Source organism: Otolemur garnettii, unplaced genomic scaffold (genome assembly GCF_000181295.1).
Source record: "Otolemur garnettii isolate 467f Iridium unplaced genomic scaffold, OtoGar3 scaffold00001, whole genome shotgun sequence".
NCBI lineage: Eukaryota > Metazoa > Chordata > Mammalia > Primates > Galagidae > Otolemur > Otolemur garnettii.
Window position 1 is genome coordinate 50,639,394 of NW_003852396.1, and position 18,037 is coordinate 50,657,430.

An 18,037-nucleotide genomic window follows, 5' to 3' on the forward strand; every position below is an offset into this window, starting at 1 on the left:
CATGTCTATTGATTTAAAGATCTAGCTACAATAGCAGTAAGTACAATATTTTAAATTAATAAAGGTAGGCCCTATATGTAAACAGCATGAGCTTTTATGTAAGAAATAACTCCAGTCTTCCTAAATAGAAAAGGAAACATGTATATTTTGCCCACAAACAACTGAAAAAAAAAAAAAAAAAGGCATTGTGGCGGACACCTGTGGTCGCAGCTACTTGGGAGGCTAAGGCAGGAGACTCACTTGAGCCCAAGAGTTAGAGGTTGGTGTAAGCCGTGAAGCCATGGCACTCTACCCAGGGGGATAGCTTGAGGCGCTGTCTCAAACAAACAAACAAACAAACAAACAAACAAATTGGTCAAGCTACTTAATCACCAAGAGGTTTATCTTTAAGATGGGAATAACAGTAGTACCTTCCTTTTTGGGTTATTTGATAATGAAGTTATCATTTGATATTTGATAATGAATTATAATTGACGTTATTTAACATTTCCAGGTGTCTATTTTTAGCATAGGGTCTAGCATTCAGTGCTTAATACATTATTAGCTTTGTTTTTCTTCTGGAGTCCAGAAATTTAAAAGATAAGAGAAAGGTTGTTTATGGAGGTTTGTGTGTTGATCTCAAAGAGCTGTGAAGATATTTGTTCTATAACCCAAATCTCTAAATAGCTTGATTTGTCAAGAAAGATGATTGTGGTTGCAGGTACTTGCTTTGAAACATAATAGTCATACGTACATACAGGGTGACTTCTACTATGCTTTTGGTGAGGGAACAATCAGATTACAGATCACTTGCTTTAATAACTTGTTTCTTAAGTGACTATTTATGTTTTTGCTGTGTTTGCACAGCATCACAGCATCTGTTTTGCTGTAACCACCCAATCAACTGACATGCTATTTCCACAGTTTTGTGTAAGGCAACTAAGAGGCAGTATTTTAAAAAATAAAGAAAAGAAGGTACATAACCAGTTTCTAAACTGGTGCTTTCAGTACATCATTGTATGAACTCTTTCTGGGTTGACTATTTTAATTGTTTTAAGTAATAGTCATTTGATTTTTTTTTTAAGTCATAAAATTAGAACACTTAGCAAAAACATTTCAAATAACAAAGAGATGTGAAGTGTTTTAAGTGAAAATTCATCTCCACTTAAGTCTACAAAGATATCTTGTCTTTGGTAATATTGATTTAATTTTAATTTTATGTATGTATATTTAAAAAACACATACACAAATACATTTGTTACTCTTTTTAAAAATGTTTTTGCAGTTTTTGGCCAGGGCATATGGGGCCGGTGCCCTACCCCTTTTAGCCACAGGTGCTACCCACATTTGTTATTCTGAAAGCAATGGTATCTTGGTCTCCTCTTCTGTGGCGACACTTTCTTTTTTTCCTAAATAGTGTGTTCTTGATATCCTTCTCTGTGAATGTACAAAAATCTATCTCATACTTTAAACAGAACACAGAATGCCTTATTGTGAACTTTTCATAATTCAATTATTGATTTTTCTATTAGAAAAACATTAGGCTGTACCAAAATTTTCAATCAGTGTTGCCAAGAACATCCGCAGACACTTTTCTCTTGCAGCGTATTTCAATAGGATATGTTGAAAGAAGCAAAGTTGTCGAGATGAAGGTTTACATATCTTACCTTGTTCAAAGTACACTGACTATTTATTCACCTAACATTAGTTAACATCTACAGGTGTCTGTTTTACGACAAAGGGAAAATTCAGATATTTCACAGGATAACGAGCTTAAATTTAATGACTTACAAAAATGTTCATTTTGTTATATAATCACTTTCCCATTATAGCAAGTTATACTACTTTTCCATGTCAACAGTGACATTTTTTTTCAAATAAATATTTTCAACAGGAAGTTTAATGTAAAGAATTGATAACTAGGTATAAAGTTTTTAACTAAGTGAAAAGGCAAAAAAGAAAGACTATGTTATCACAGAGGTAGCAAATGTAGAAAATAGGCTTTTTTGCCCTTCCTTCCTTCCTTCCTTCCTTCCTTCCTTCCTTCCTTCCTTTTTTTTGAAACAGTCTCTCTTTGTCACCCTTGGTAAAGTGCCATGGCATCATTGCTCACAGCAACCTCAAACTCTTGAGCTCAAGTGATTCTCATGCCTCAGCCTTCTGAGTAGCTGGGACTACGAGCACCTGCCACAACACCCAGCTATTTTTAGAGATGTTGTCTCACTCTGGCTTAGGCTGATCTCAAACCTGTGAGCTCAGGCAATCCACTCGCCTCGGCCTCCCAGAGTGCTAGGATTACAGGCACGAGCCACTGCACCCAGCCAAGAGCCATTTTTTTCTAAGATTTCTTTACAGTGGAAGATAATATTTTTATTCTTAAGAAGACAGGGAAGTATTCTTAGGGATAAATGACCACAATATGTTCACCTTACTTTCAAAGGATTCAGAAAAATATCTTTTACATATATATATATGCGCATATATACATAAGTGGATACACAAACACACACACATACGTATATACATATATGTGGTTCACTACAGAAGTTTTGAGACAGACTGTGATACAATATGTTCCATTATTTCCCCTGTAAGAAGCACAGTCCACAGCACCCTTTTGGATTGATCTGTTGCAAGTTCCAATTGGATCAGTTTATTGCTGTTGCTAAGAAGGCTTCAATTATTTCTGTCTGTGCAGATTTTATATTTCTTGATTTTTACATATTGTAAAACTTTCAGAATGACCCACGTGTATGTGTGTGTGTATACATACGTACAGGTATATAGAAACACATGTACACATGAAGAGAGAGGGCAAATGAAGCAAAATGTTTACCTTTGAATGATTCTTGCAAGTTTTTGTAAATTTGAATTATTTCCTAACAAAAACTTGAATAAATGGGAATTTCAGAAATATATCTATATCTATCTATATGTACATATATATGTGGTCAATTAATTTTTAACAAATGTGCTTACTGAGAAATGTGCTTAGTAGATAATGCATAGTCCTTTCAACAAATGATGCTGAAACATATGGATATCCATTTGCAAAAAAAATGAATTTTGATCCTTTCCTATATAAAATTTTAAATTAACTTCAAATGGATCAGAGAACTAGATGTAAGAGCTAAAATTATAAAACTTTTAGAATTTATAAGAGAAAATCTCTGTGACACTGGGTTCAGCATAGACTTCTTGGATAATTTGCAGAAAGCATAATTAAAAATATGATAAATTTGACTTCATCAAAATTGAAATATCTACTCTTTAAAAGGTACTGCTAGAAAAATAAAAACACAGACCACAGACTGGAAGAAAATATTTGCAACCTACATTACCAAAAATGATGTTTCCCCAGAACAGAGAAGGAACTCTTACAACGCTGTCTACTGAAACACAAAATAATTTAAAAATAGAAAGATAGATATTTCTATTAGTGAAAGATATTTCACTAAAGAATTATTGTTATGAATGGCCAAAAGTATATTAAAAATTCTTAACGTTATTATTCTAAAAGAATAGAAATTAAAATATTATTTAGATACCATAAAACGCCCACTAGAATAGCTAAAATGAGAAGTGCTGGTGGGATCCAGAGACCTAAAACCTCAAACTTTGCTGGTGGAATGACAAAATGGCACAGCCCACTATGGTTCTTTGTTATAATTTTCTTTATGCTGTAGTTAATATTTTTTCCCATGCTTTTGAATAAGCTATTCATTTTTATATTTATTTCAATGTCTCAGTTAAGGACTGGTTTGATTTCTCCACATTTTAAAATTCACTAGTAATAAGCCATCTGATAGTATCATTAATATTTCACCCAGACTTAGCACTTTTTTTTTCTTTTTTGAGGCAGAGTCTTGGTTTTTCACCCTGGTAGAGTGCAGTGGATGCATCAGAGCTCACTGGAACCTCCACCTCCTGGGCTCAGGCAATATTCTTGCCTTAGCCTCCCAAGTAGCTGAGAGGACAGGGCCACACCAGGACACCCAGCTAAATTTTTTTATTCTAATTTATTTATTTTTATTCTAAATCTCAACAACATTGACCCATTTACTCATTTGCTCCATTTTACACCATCCAAATAGTTTCAAAAATGGTTCTTTTATGTTGCTACAAAAACAAAGCCTCCTGAAGAATTTGGTATTTGTTTTCGGTACCCTCCCCTATAGCCTCCTCCCTAAGGCTAAGAGTATACGGTCCAATTCTTTGTTCATGAATTACCGTATTTTGCTGTATATCACATGTAATTTTTTTTTCCTAGATGTTTGAGGGAAAAACAAGGATGTGCCTTATACATGGGTGGTACTAATTCTGCATCCACGAGGTGTCCCAAGTTCTCCATCCATAGGGGGTCAGGAATGGGAAATTGTATTTTACTTACAAAATATTCATTACAAAATTATACAAAATATTCTCTACTTGTTGGCCACCGTTTTGCTAAACTTTATTATGAATATTTTGTAAGTAAAGGTACATCATCTGCAGTTTTCCTTGTGTATGGCAACTTTTAGGATATACTGTTCATACGTGTTTTTAATTCCAAAGCTTATACATTGACACTGTAACTCTAGAAAGCAACAGCAATATCCCTATGCAAAATGACATCTTGGACTACAGTAATCAGATTTGTTGAACTTAGGATGGGATGAGGAAAGTGTTCAAAGCCACTGCTAATGGTGACACAGCAAATGAAGAGGACAGTAATTCTGATACTCAGAGTGACAAAAGCTCTTGGCCTTCTATGATGCCTACACACCATACATCTGTCACCGTCACATAACATTTCTCATATTTTCTACCTGTTGCTGCGTTTTGTAATAGTTCATGACATAAAATTTCTTTTACCATAATGTTAAAAAATAAATGCTAAAATTCCTTTAGAATACAAAAACAAGTACCTAAAAATTTGAGTTAAAAATCAAAGATTTTTTTTTCCTGAAATTTTGGCCAAAAACATAGGTGTGCGTACTCTAAAAGGTTGCTTTTCTACCCCTCTCTGTTGCGGTTCTTCACTTGAAATTAAGTTAGCTTCACCTGTTTTGGTGGGCTTTCCATTAGACGGCTCACTTTAATCATCTCATCTCCGTAAGTTTTATTTTCTTTTTGAATAGATATACTATTCACCTAGTCCCAAAAGTTAAAACTTCACAAAAAGTTACACGTTTTGAAGGAAAGCTACACTCCTTTCACTCCTGTCCCAGCCCTCTTTCCCCATTACCTTGTGCAGCAAACCTAATCCACGGCTTGCTTGTTAATTGTTCCTGCGTTTATTTGTATAAAAAGAAACAGATGTATTAATTCCTCAAATCTCTCCATTTTTCTTTAAGAAAAGTAGCATTCTATGTAGATTCTTTTGCACTTTCCTATTTCCACTCAACCATATGTACTGAAGATAAACCTACATTTCACAGAGGCATCCCCATTCACTTTGACAGCTTTATGGCACCCCAGTGCCTCAAGATGCAAAAAAATGTTTAAATCCACTTATAATAAGGGGAAAGTAAATTCAAACTACGCTAAAATACCATTTCTCACCCACTGGCAAAATTTCAGAAACTTGTATTAACAGGTATTGTTAGTGGGAATGCCAGACAGCCCTATGAGAGTGAAAGGGGCTATTTAACACAACTGTGCACAACCTCACGTATGCAGACTTACCCTGGAGATGCTCTCACAATAATGAGGGAACATATATGCCTGTGGAGCATTTCCTTTTACAATTTGAAATTTATTCCAGCACTTTTTACAAGCATGAAATTGGAAACTACCCAAATGACCGATTCCATGCAAAGACATACTACATAAAACTATAAAAACGAATGGGGGCAAATAAACATCCACACATGTTTATCTCAGAGTCTCTCATTCAGTTTGTAGTGTTTTTGTCGTTGTTTGTTTGTTTGTTTTGTTTGCACTTTTTGGCCGGGACTGAGTATTAACCTGCCACCTCCAGCATATGGGGCCGGCGCCTTACTCCTTTGAGCCACAAGCGCCGCCCCACTTTGTAGTTTTCATTGCAATATTTTTCAATTTCATATACTTTGGGGAGAATTTTTATTAGCTGAAATTATTTGTTCTGCATTTTCTGGTTTTTATTTATTTATTTACTTGTGGTTTAGGGATGTGATGGCGTTCCAATTTGTCTTTAATTCATGGACAGCGTTTAGCACTAGAGCGCCCACTGCTGGTGCTTCTTTCCTCTTCCACACAGTTTACGGATAATGCTGGGTGGTTGGCACAAGCTTTTTCTTTTGTTCCTATGACTAATTCTACCCTCCTATTTTCTTTTGTGTTTTTACTCCCACACCTCCACGGAGTACCGTTCTTCTCTGTATCTGATTATTCCCTGGAAATACTGCTTCTCCGAGTCTGCCATTTTCAGTGCTGCTCATTTTCTGATCCTTTCTTACAAAAAAAAATCCAAACAAACAAACAAAAAAACCAATAAAGTATAGCTCTTTTCTAGTGGTTGTTTTTTCTGTGCCTGGCTACATTCTCCACGCTAGTTTACATTTCCCCCCTAGACTGTTTCAGCATTTCTTTATCCACTTTCAGTATCTCAGGTTAAAATTAGGCTGATATCTTTACTTATAGGTCATTTGAAGTCATGATATTCTCTGTCATGATACTGAAGACCTGTAATGAAGGTGTTTTTTTCACCTTGTTGATTTGATGGCTTTTAAAAAAATGTAATACTTGATAAAAGAGAATTTTTTAAAAAAAAGAGAAATAATTTATTCATAGGAGCATAATCACAATTCAAACTTTTTTTTAGAATCTTTAATATTCTGTCACTTTTATATCTGTAATTCATTATGGTGTGAAAGATATGGTTTCCTTTGCTTTCCTTTTTAAATTTAATTTCACCCAGTGAGACTGGCCCTCATCACATAGTAGCAAAGCTGCAGATGCTGGCATGGGTGTGGAGAGAAGGGAATATTTATACATTGTTGGTGGGATTGCACACTAACTAATACAAACTTTTTGGAAAGAAATGGGGAGAATCTTCAAAGATCTAAAAGTAGGACCTTGTATTTGATCTTGCAATCCCATCACTAGGTATTTACCCAGAAGAAGAAAATCATCTTATTGATTCACACATCTTTATTATTTATTTATTTATTGAGATAGAGTCTCACTGTCGCCATGGTATCACAGCTCACAGCAATCTCAAACTCTTGGGCTCAAGTGATTTTCTTGCCTCAAGCCTCCCAAGTAGCTGGGACTACAGGCACCTGCCACAACACCGGCTATTTTTTTGTTGCAGTTGCCATTGCTGTTTAGCAGGCCCGGGCTGGGCTCAAACCCGCCATCTTCCGTGTATGTGGCCAGTGCCCTACCCACTGAGATATAGGCGCTGAGCCAATTCACACATCTTTAAATGAGAATTTATTAAACATGACTACATACCAGGGAAGGTAATCAGATCATAGTTCCCTGACATGAATTTCTCACAACAACAGATACAAATGCATAACAGTTAGAGTACAGTAGCACTCACAAAAGAACAAAGCACAGAGGAGAAAGCACTTGCCTGTATAACAACCTCAGGGACAGCTTCACAGGGCTCATTCTTGAACTGTGGCATGAAAAATATGTAGCAGGGTGCTAGACAAACAAGTTCGGTAGAAACGTCCCAGGCGGAGAGAATAAATGCAGAAGACTGGGCTAAAGAGCACAGTGCATTTCATTTTCATATAGGGGTGTCTGTCTGCAAAGGAGATTTGAATAGTTACCAGGAGCAAAATCATGAGAAGCAAAGCTCTTGAAGATGAGCTCATTTCTCCAAGATGAAATCTTTGGAGAAAAAAGGAGATCGGCAAATTTTTCCTTTAGAAACATCACTTGACTGAAAACAAACAAGACAGTTTATTTGAGAGGGATCTAAGACTGAACTCAGAGAAGTTAGGAGGCCGTTAAAACTGCCCAGCAATAAATATTGAGGATCTCATCCAAGACACTGGTAACAGGAAGCAGAGGATACTATGGATTAGAAAAAGGGTTTTCTGGCAGAATTTATTGGACCTAATGGGTTACTGGATATGGAGGGTAAAAAAAAAAAGAAGGCAAGATAATGGGGTACCTAGAAAGAGATTTAGAATATAAAAATCTGAATTCCTAGATTTCACATGACCTGTTATCTCTATACCAAATTTCACTTTTTGTCCAAATATTTGTAAGTGCTTTTCCTGCATTTGGGACACTGATCTTTTTTTTTCTTTTTTTTTTTTTTTTGAGAACATATTTTGGGGGGACGTGATAATATTAAAGTTGCTATTATAACATACCAGTCTTTAATTATACATGCTCTATCAGCTCTATTGTTTTTTTCTGTCAATATAACAACCCCATCTACCGATATCTTGCCACATACTAAATAGTTTAGAATACCTAGAGGTGCAGTGTAGTACAATGCCACGGTAATCTAAGCTATGTTTCTCAGATGTCTCTGTATTCACTGTAAAAACGAATCCCTTTACAACAAGTATTAACATTTGTTCATTCATTACTCGAGACGGTATTCATTTTAATTCTGTTACCCTTTTTATTATTTATTATGTCTCAGACTAAGTATTATATCCTATAAATACAAAAATTCACCAATTCTTTCACACAATATCTCACAACCCAAATTCTGAATCCCTCCTACCTATCAGAGACTATGTTATATGGTGTACTGCCACACATCAGTCTAAAATTTGGTAAATAAAATGGGCAGGTTAAGAATTATACCATAGATATAGGACACATTTTTTTCTAAAAAAAAAAAAAAATACTCAAAACAGGGCTATCCTTGTATTTGAGTCTTTATAGTATCTCATATTATTAAATTTCTCTTATTTGCTTTGTTATGAATAAGATAGCTTAGTTTTAAACTTAAATGTTAGTTCAAGGAATCGGTACAATTTTACTATAATATAAATCTAAACTATGTCATTTCTTTTCTGCACGTCTAAAATATATTTTAGTTGTTGATCTGGTACCATTAAATACACAAATCCAAAGTTTAGTAAAATAATGTCTACCTTTCCACCTATTGTAAATGTTTGTCTGATTTTGTTTAGTAAGTGCTAAGCAATTTCTCTTTTTGAGAATATTTTAATAGCAGTTATAGATCTAGAGTTCTTGAGAGCTGTATGTTTTTTAATTCTCACAAAATAAAATTTTTCAAATTTGAAATAGAGAAAAAAGTGGTCCTCTAAAATACAGTTGGCAAAATGTTCAACTTTCTTAGGAATTTCTGAAGAATTTTTAAGTCTATAACAATAGGGATCTTATAACACCTTCTGAGAATTATTGATTCTGTAATTTTTGAAACATCAAATGGAAATAGACATGATAAAAAGTAAATTCCCCCAAATAAAATATTTTCATACTTTCTTATGTTGATGTTATGTAGTTTTGTAGTACTTGCTGTATGTTTTTCAGTAAAAAGCTAAAACAAAGCAAGTTTATTCACTCTGAGTAAATCTGAGGAAGTTGCGCATGCCAGATTACCAAGGGGATTTGATAGCATTATAATTTAATTTCAAGTTTATAGTTATTTGGAAAGCAAAATAAGAGAAAATAATGCAAAAATTGTTTATTATCATTGAAAATAATTTAAAAAGATAATGCAAGTAGAAAAATGGCTAATTAACAGTAGCTTTGAAATCTGAAAAATAGGAGGGTCAATAAAGTAAATATTGAATATAAGAAATATATTTTAAAATCTTCATATTGGGAAATGAAGTTTATAAACTTTATGTTACAAGTTGCCTTTCTTTGAACATATGTAGAAATTATAATTTAATATTAAGTGCTTTCACAGAATTGTATAACATATTCTTAGAACCCCAAAAGGGTCACATCTATCTGGCTAGGATCTGTAGAAAGGCTCACAGATTCAGTAAGATGGATTCTTTCTACATGAATGAGAAGGAGAGTTAATCCTTTTAAATAATGATAATAAAACCTAGTTTTCAGAGGTTGAGAAAACTATATTCTCTGGCTCCTAAATGGAGACTCCGTTGTTTTAAAAAAGAAAAAAATTAGTTATGAAACTTGAAAATTGATGCCAAATAATATCACAACTCTTCAAAATGTAAGATCTGAGCTGTATACTTCATAGAATTTTTTTTTTTTTTTTGTCGTTTTTGTCTGGGGCCGGGTTTGAACTCACCACCTCCGGTACATGGGCCTGGCGCCCGACTCCTTTGAGCCACAGGTGCCGCCCATTTGTAGAATTTTTGTTAGTCCTTTTTTCACTCCTTGGGTTGCTACCTGTGTCATAATTCCTTAAACAAACATTAGAAATCCAAATTTGGAAATTTACACCTATAATGAGTGTGGCCAGAGTACCTTCCTTCAATTTTAGAAAAGAGAGGTAAAGTGAAAGTGCACACAGGTGATGCATGAGATTTTGGTTTGTTAATTGCTAGCAAGTGACATTGCAGAATATTTTACAGTTTATTCAGAAAAACATGTAAACTCCTCATAATGTAGAGGCTCTTCAGATTAGCTTATTATGTATAATAAAAATTGGAATGTCATTCAATTGGCTTCCTACCGATATCTTTTATTTCTTTTAATGTTTATGCCATGGAATAAGTATTACCCTGTGCTTTATGATGTGGAAACTAAACCTTAGCGAATTGAGTAACTTTACCAGCATTAACATAGCCTCAGAGTCCTGGGGTTGAAATCAGAACACGTGCCTGTCTGAATACAAAGCCATGGCTGTCTGGACTGTAACATTCTTCCAACCTCTGATTCTGTTTTGTTCTCTCTTCCACAGGAATTATTATGGAGAAAAAATTGGCATCTATTTTGTTTTTCTGGGATTTTACACGGAAATGTTGTTAGTTGCAGCTGTCGTTGGCTTAGGTTGTTTTATTTACGGTTTATTATCAATGAACGGTAACACAAACAGGTAAGTGCAAGTGAGGTGGCCACACAGAGGAAGCACAGAGAGCAGTACAGAGCATTTTGTTCTTCTACTAACTGGGACTCCTGCTGTTATCTCCCTGATTGCTTCAGAATGTGTCCTTGTGGCAGCAGATAACTGATGTTTTTAGGAAAGACCTAGATGTAGCAGCTCTCCTTCACCTTGTGTTTTATGGGGCATCCGTTTTTCATGATGAGCCGTTAAAGATTCTGTCTCTCAAAGCGTGCTACAGAAATGGCGGCTTCCTTGCCCCTTCTGTCCTATGTAAGAAGCTACGTAAACACTGGCTCTCACGAGAACAGCTTAGCTTTTCACCCAAACACCTGTCACTTTTAAGATGACTTGGCCGTTCCTCCTGCAGCATGGAAATCTGTGACCCTCAGATTGGAGGTCAAATGATCATGTGTCCACTCTGTGACGTACTGTGTGATTATTGGAGACTAAATAGTACTTGTTTAGCGTCAAAGGTATGTAGACCTTGGGGTATGTTGAAAAATTTGGAATTTCTCTCCTTTTGTGTGGCGTTTCATACTAACTGTCTTGGTGATGTTACTGTTGTTTTTACAGATCTCCCATTTGTTTGATAACGAATCAACAGTGTTCTTTGCAGTATTCATGGGAATTTGGGGTGAGTACATACTTCCAAAAAAAAACCTTTCTCCATATCAATGTGTCATATGGCCCATCCATATACCATATACAGATGGCATATCTTATATAAAAAAGGTGGTTATAGATTGCTTCTTGCTCTTCTATAGCTCTTCTATTGCTTCTTGCTCATTGCTTCTTGCTCATATCAGTACACTGATGGCATCCACATTAGTGATCGTTGGTTCTTGGTCCAAACATCTGCTTATTTTTTAAAGAGACAGTATAATTTTTGAAACATCAAATTTATTCATTTCCCACTGTCTCCCAGTGCCATGGTGAAAACGAGACCCATAAGGGCTCAATTCAGGAGAAACTAAACACAGATATTTGATGGCCAGGAGGTACTGAGGATACTGAATCACGTACACAAATGGAAACCATTATTAACAAGTTGAAAACCCATGCCAGAACTTTGAGTCTAAATTCTGTGTGTCTTGTTCTAGTTTTAGCTCCCACTTTCACTTGTTAAAAATCTTCCACATAAAATGGAGCACCTTTTAACTTTGGAAGTATCCCACCCCATACTTCACTTTTGCAATTTCGGCTGGGAAATTGAAGTCGCATGAAGTTGTTCCTCTCATCAGTGAGGATAATATTTTCTGTAAGAAGAACTCTTCAAGAGGGGACCCAAAGAATGGACTAAACTATATCCCCAAACTTAGAGTTTTTAGAGAAAAATAGACATCTTTTCTTTCCAACTTAAAAAAAAAAAAAAAAACAAAAAAAAAAACTCTAGTAAGCACAAATCAGTGAATTTCAAAACTAGGCAGGAGTTGCTTTCCCCAATGAAAATAACATCAAATTTTGTGGGTGTCTTTGCACACCAAAAGTATTTTTGGTTTTCTGTGATTTTCAGTTGGTTGCGATGACCTGAAGAGAGCAGCCTAGGTTCAAAGTGAGGACAAAGGATCCAGAAATCTTACTCACAATTCACCCACCACCCTAAGTTTTTGATAAGTTGGTATACAGGAATCTGTTCATCAGAAGGCTGCCAAATACTACCCATCATTACTTGGAATCAAGATGAAAGATAGATGCACAAATTACAACAAATTATATTGCAAGGGTTTTCAATTGCTTCTATTGGGAGAGATGTTGCACCAACCCCACCCTTATATTTCATCAAAAATAGAGCGGCAGCCCTGTGTAGAACACCCAGCTAACATCATAAAATGGGCAGTAATGAGGAAGTAAAACCATCAGTAAGTCCTTCCAGAAAAGTCTGTCGTTGTAGTACATTGATTTAGCTTTGGCTTTTGAGACTCTTGAGCAAATTCTATAAAAGCAGAAGTTCAAGGACATTTTTATTTTAGTACAGTGTCTGATACAAACAGTTAAGCTGAATGAAATGATGAGTTGGCAGAGAAGATGTAAAGAAAAGATGATAATACAGGTTAAAGGACCAACACGAATTTAAGGGTTTGAGGCCTGAAGATGCATTACAGTGGAGGGTTAAGAAGAGCTTTCGAAAAACACTTCTAGTGGCCAGGAGCAGCGCTTCACATCTGTGATCCTACCAGTCCTGGAGGCCATGGTGGGTTGGTCCCTGAGGCGGGTGAATTGCTTGAGTTCAGGAGTTCAAGAGTAGCCTGAGCAAGAGCGAGACATGGTCTCTACTAAAAATAGAAAAATCAGCTGGGTATTGAGGTGACACCTGTAGTCCCAGCTATTTGGGAGGCTGAGACAAGAGGATTGCTCAAGCCTAAGAGTTTGAGGTTGCTGTGAGCTGTGACAGCACAGCACCCTATCCAGGGCACAGAGCAAGACTCTGTCATAAACAAACAAACAAAAACACTTTTGGTTTGTTTATGAGGGAAATATGTACCCATTCATAGAAAATTCAAGCACTATATAGAGTCAGGAAGAAAAAAATGTTAAAATCACAAAAAATATGAGCATTATTTTGACCATCTTTTTTGAGCATCTTTCATTCTGTGTTTGTAAGCACATGTGTTCATAAAATTTTACATAAATAACATAATATTGACATAGCTTTAAGCTGGTTCTTATTATGTAACAAAGAATGAATGATGGGGCGGTACGTGTGGCTCAAAAGAGTAGGTGTCGACCCCATATGCCAGAGGTGGCGGGTTCAAACCCAGCCCTGGCCAAAAACTGGAAAAAAAAAAAAAAAGAAAAGAAAAGAATGAATGATGGAACGTTTTCCATGTTAGTGACTATGTTGTATATTATGTGTGTATAACTGTGTATTTATGAGTGATTTATGAATTTATCACACCTTTTTTTTTAAACCATTATAAGTTAGACTATAATAAACTTCTTGCTATACTTGTATAATTACCTTCTAAGAATAAATTCTTAGCAGGTAAATTACTGAGAAGTATTTATATTTGCAATTTTGAAGCTTTATTCTATATTTTGATATTGCCTTACACAAAGTTTGTGCTAATTTATATTTTTACAAATATTGTATGAGTTTTCCAGGGTTTCAGCCCTAGAAAAACTTTAGGATTGGCATTTTTTTGTTCAACAGTCTGATAGATAGGAATGCTATTTTGTCATGGTTTCTATTTACAGTTACTAGAGCACAAGTAATATTAACCATGTTTCCAATACTGTATTTATTGACCATGGGCTCTCCTTGACTTTGTATTTGATTTTCATAATAATTTTATAGGTGCTTTTGTATAATGAACACAGTAACCCTTTGCCACAAAACTCAAAAATATTTTTTCAATTCATCATTTACATCTGCCCTTTTCTTTAGTCAATACAATTTTTTAATATACATAACCAGATCACAAAACTATCCTTAATGGTGTTTCTTATTTTTTGTTTTTCTTCAGAATAAAACGTTTCCTTCTCCAAGATAATTATGTTCACCCATATTTTATTCCAGAAGCTTAATGATTTCATTTTATTTACACTTTAATATAATTCAGCCATTATATTTTTAAAGTTTCCAGCCTGGGACTGGTGCTATTCTAGACAATAAGGATTTGCCTATACACGTACATGGCCCTTGTCGGTAAGGCAGGTTTTTAGTATACATTGTCCATGACTATAATTCTTTGTAAGCCAATCTCATTGCTAGATTACTTGCTCCTTTAGGGCAAACATTATGGATTTTGTCTCCCTCCTTACAGTTCTAGTGTCTTGTATGTATTCAAATATATTATGAATGAATAAATAATTTTGATGCTAATTGCATTCATTCTTCTATGTGAAAAAAGTCTTGTTCTATTTAGGCGCAATCAGTAAGACCTAAGTCAAAGTTTTCTTTAATTTTCAGAAATCCTTTTCAGGGAATACTTGAATCCTGTGATCCCTACATACTCATATGATCACAAGAAGTCCATGAAAATCCTAGGAACAATTTTGTGTTTACTACGTGTCTTTTCCCTTTCCCTACAGCACTTGGTTAGCTATTTTATATCATTCTTAATTTCTGTCACATCTCAACTCTGTTGTCCAGTTTTCTTATTTCCACTTCAGATTTGCAAACTTTGAGACAGAAGAGGTTGAACTGTTTAGTGTAGTTGAAAGTTGCAGCAATATAGATAAAACAGCCAATGGGTTGCATAGCCATGATCACCAAATGCTACTATGTCTAAACATTATGGTCGTTGTAGTATAAATAAGCAAACAAATATTAAAATGCTTGTGAATGGTACCAGGATTTGAAAACTCCATTCTCCCTACTCCTACTGCATATAGGAGTAAAGAAATGAATAAATTAAAAGTTTCTGCCTCATGAAATTCTCAATGAACATGAAATGATAGGATGAGCAAATAAATGAATGACTGACATATAACCTGTTATTTAAAAACTAATATTGGTATACAATCGATCTAAATCCTACTTTTCTAGGCTGAGGGGGTGCACAGGAGGACTGAATTACTTTTTGACCAGAGGAGTTAAGGTAACTTCTTGGAATACATGGAATTTGATTCGGATTTTAATAAAGAAATAGAATTTTGATGTAGGAAAGGGTGGAAAATATTCTAAAAATAGGACAATCTGGACTGGGCATTAACTCCCACCAATTATCCTCTGTAGTTTCAATATCATGAACTATCTCTGAGTTTTTTTTCCGACATCACTTCCTCTGTGATATCTTCACCCTTTTCTTCCCAAGTCCTGTCCTCATTTGTGACAATAAGTATGCCTTCACTAAATTCATCTGCTGTATATACAAAGTCTCCTAATGGCGAGAGCATCTGCATTCTCACAGTCACTGTTTCTTCTGTAATTCCATTTAGATTTGAATTTCACCTCTAGCGTTATCACTTTTTATTTCATTGCTGCACTTTCATCTTTGTTGGCCAATTCTATATTTCCATTTTTCATTTTATAAAATGTCACATGAATTTAGAGGCAAGGAGACAGTACAAATACATGGTTTCCTCTTTGTACGTGTCCTAGGTAACAGATACATAGTGAGCAATCACCATCAGACTTTAAAAGAAGTGATGTGGTTACTCACCAAACACAATGCACAGAGGTTGCTTAGGTAGTGATTTTTAAACTGAAGAACTAACAGCAAAATCTGTCCTTTTTATAATTGCTCACAATTAATACACGATGGGAACTGAAATTTGAGTCATGATAGGGGAGAGATATCAGTGAACTAATTTGTGGATACAGAAATTCATGCGTATTAGAACCACAGGAAACAAGGTCTGCCTGTATTTCTAAATGCTTAAAGGAATAAAAAAATGTGCCACCCAATATTCATGAATTGAAGACATAGAGGTGTAAAAATTTCCATACTACTCAAAGTTACCTACAAATTCAATGGAATCTCTCACCAAAATCCCAAAGGAACTTTTTACAGAAATAGGAAAAACAGTTATGAAATTCATGTGGAACCACCAAAGAGCTGAAATTGCCTAATATTCTTCAGAAAGAGAAAGAAGTCTGGAGGCATCATATTTCCTAATTTCAAAATGTATTATATTACTATAGTAATGAAAATAGCATGGTACTGCATGAAGATTAAAATGGAACCTTATTTTACACCAGATACAAAAATCAACTCGAAATGGGTTAAAAGCTTGAAGACCTAAAATGTTAAAGCTTCTAAAAGAAAACATAGAGGAAAAGCTTCATGACTCTGAATTGGGCAATTTTTTTTTCATGGAAGTGACATGGAAAACACAGGCAGTAAAAACAAAAACACATAGGACTGCATCAAACAGCAAAGGAAACACTTAACAAAATGAAAAGGCAGCCTATGAAATGGGAGAAAATACTTGTGAGTCATTAGTCTGACATGGGGTTACTATCCAAAATGCATAAAGAATTCCTATTATGCAATAGGGGAAAAAATGTCCCAATAGTCTTATTAAAAAACAGGTGAAAAGACTTTAAGTAGACGTTTTCTTCCAAAGAAAATATTCAAATGGTGAACAGGCATATGAAAAAATGCTTAGTGTCCCCAATAATTACAAAAACTCCAGTCAACTCCACAATGAGATATTACCTCACAGCTATCGAGATGACTATTATTTAAAAAACAACAACAACGAAAAACAAGAAACAAATGTTGGTGAAGAGATGATGAAATTAGAACCCTTGTAAACTGTTGGTAATAATGGAAAACAATATCGCTTGTATGAAACAATATGGAATTTCCTCAAAAACTTACAAATAGAGCTACTATATCATTCAGCAATCCCACTTCTGGGTATTTATCCAAAAGAATTAAGATCAGGATCTTAAAGAGATATTAGCGTCTTCATGTTCATTGTAGCACTAGTCACAATAGCCAAGATGTGGAAACAACTCAAATGTCCATCGGCAGACAAGTGGATAATCTGTGGCATGTACATACGGTGCAATATCATTCAGCCTTAAGAAGAAAGAAAGGAAGAATTACTACAACATGTGACAGCATGGTTGAAACTTGAGGACATTGTGTTCAGTGAAGTAAGCCAGTCACAGGAAGAGAAATACTTCATGATGCCACTGACATGAGGTATCTAGTCAAATTCATAGAATCAAAGAGTAGAATAGTGGTGACCAGGGGGTGTGGTATTGGAAGTTCAGGTGTTACTTATCAGTGGACATCAGGTTTCAGTTAAACAAGATGACTAAGCTCTAGAGATCTGTACAACATTGTACTTCTAAATAGCAATAATGAATTCGGCCTTTAAAAATCGATGAAGAGAGCCGGTTGATGTTAAGTGTTCTTACTACTTAACACATTTTAGATATTTATCTAAATTTTAATAATGGTCAAAGGGACGCATAAGCAAATGTGTACATGAGCAAATGAGCAAACTAACAGCTGATAGATAATATTTGCAATGAAAAAAAAAACAATTAGAAAGCAGTGATACTTAAAGAAGGATGTGATTGAGACTCTGAAGAAGACAGGTGCGTGGCCTACAGACTATATGAAAAAATTCTCATCATCCTTAATCATCAGAGAAATGCAAATCAAAACTACTTTGAGATATCATCTAACTCCAGTAAGATTAGCCCATATCACAAAATCCCAAAAC

General features: G+C 35.0%; 1 protein-coding gene across 1 annotated transcript in view; it reads left to right on the forward strand.

The window, feature by feature from the left end:
* ANO5 (anoctamin 5) overlaps window positions 1-18,037 on the forward strand; it is a 100,413-nt gene that overhangs the window by 50,066 nt on the left and 32,310 nt on the right. The window contains exons 9-11 of the mRNA XM_023519589.1: window positions 10,766-10,900; window positions 11,277-11,382; window positions 11,483-11,543. Of these exons, the coding sequence (XP_023375357.1) occupies window positions 10,766-10,900; window positions 11,277-11,382; window positions 11,483-11,543 (302 nt within the window). The remainder of the gene's footprint in view (window positions 1-10,765; window positions 10,901-11,276; window positions 11,383-11,482; window positions 11,544-18,037) is intronic.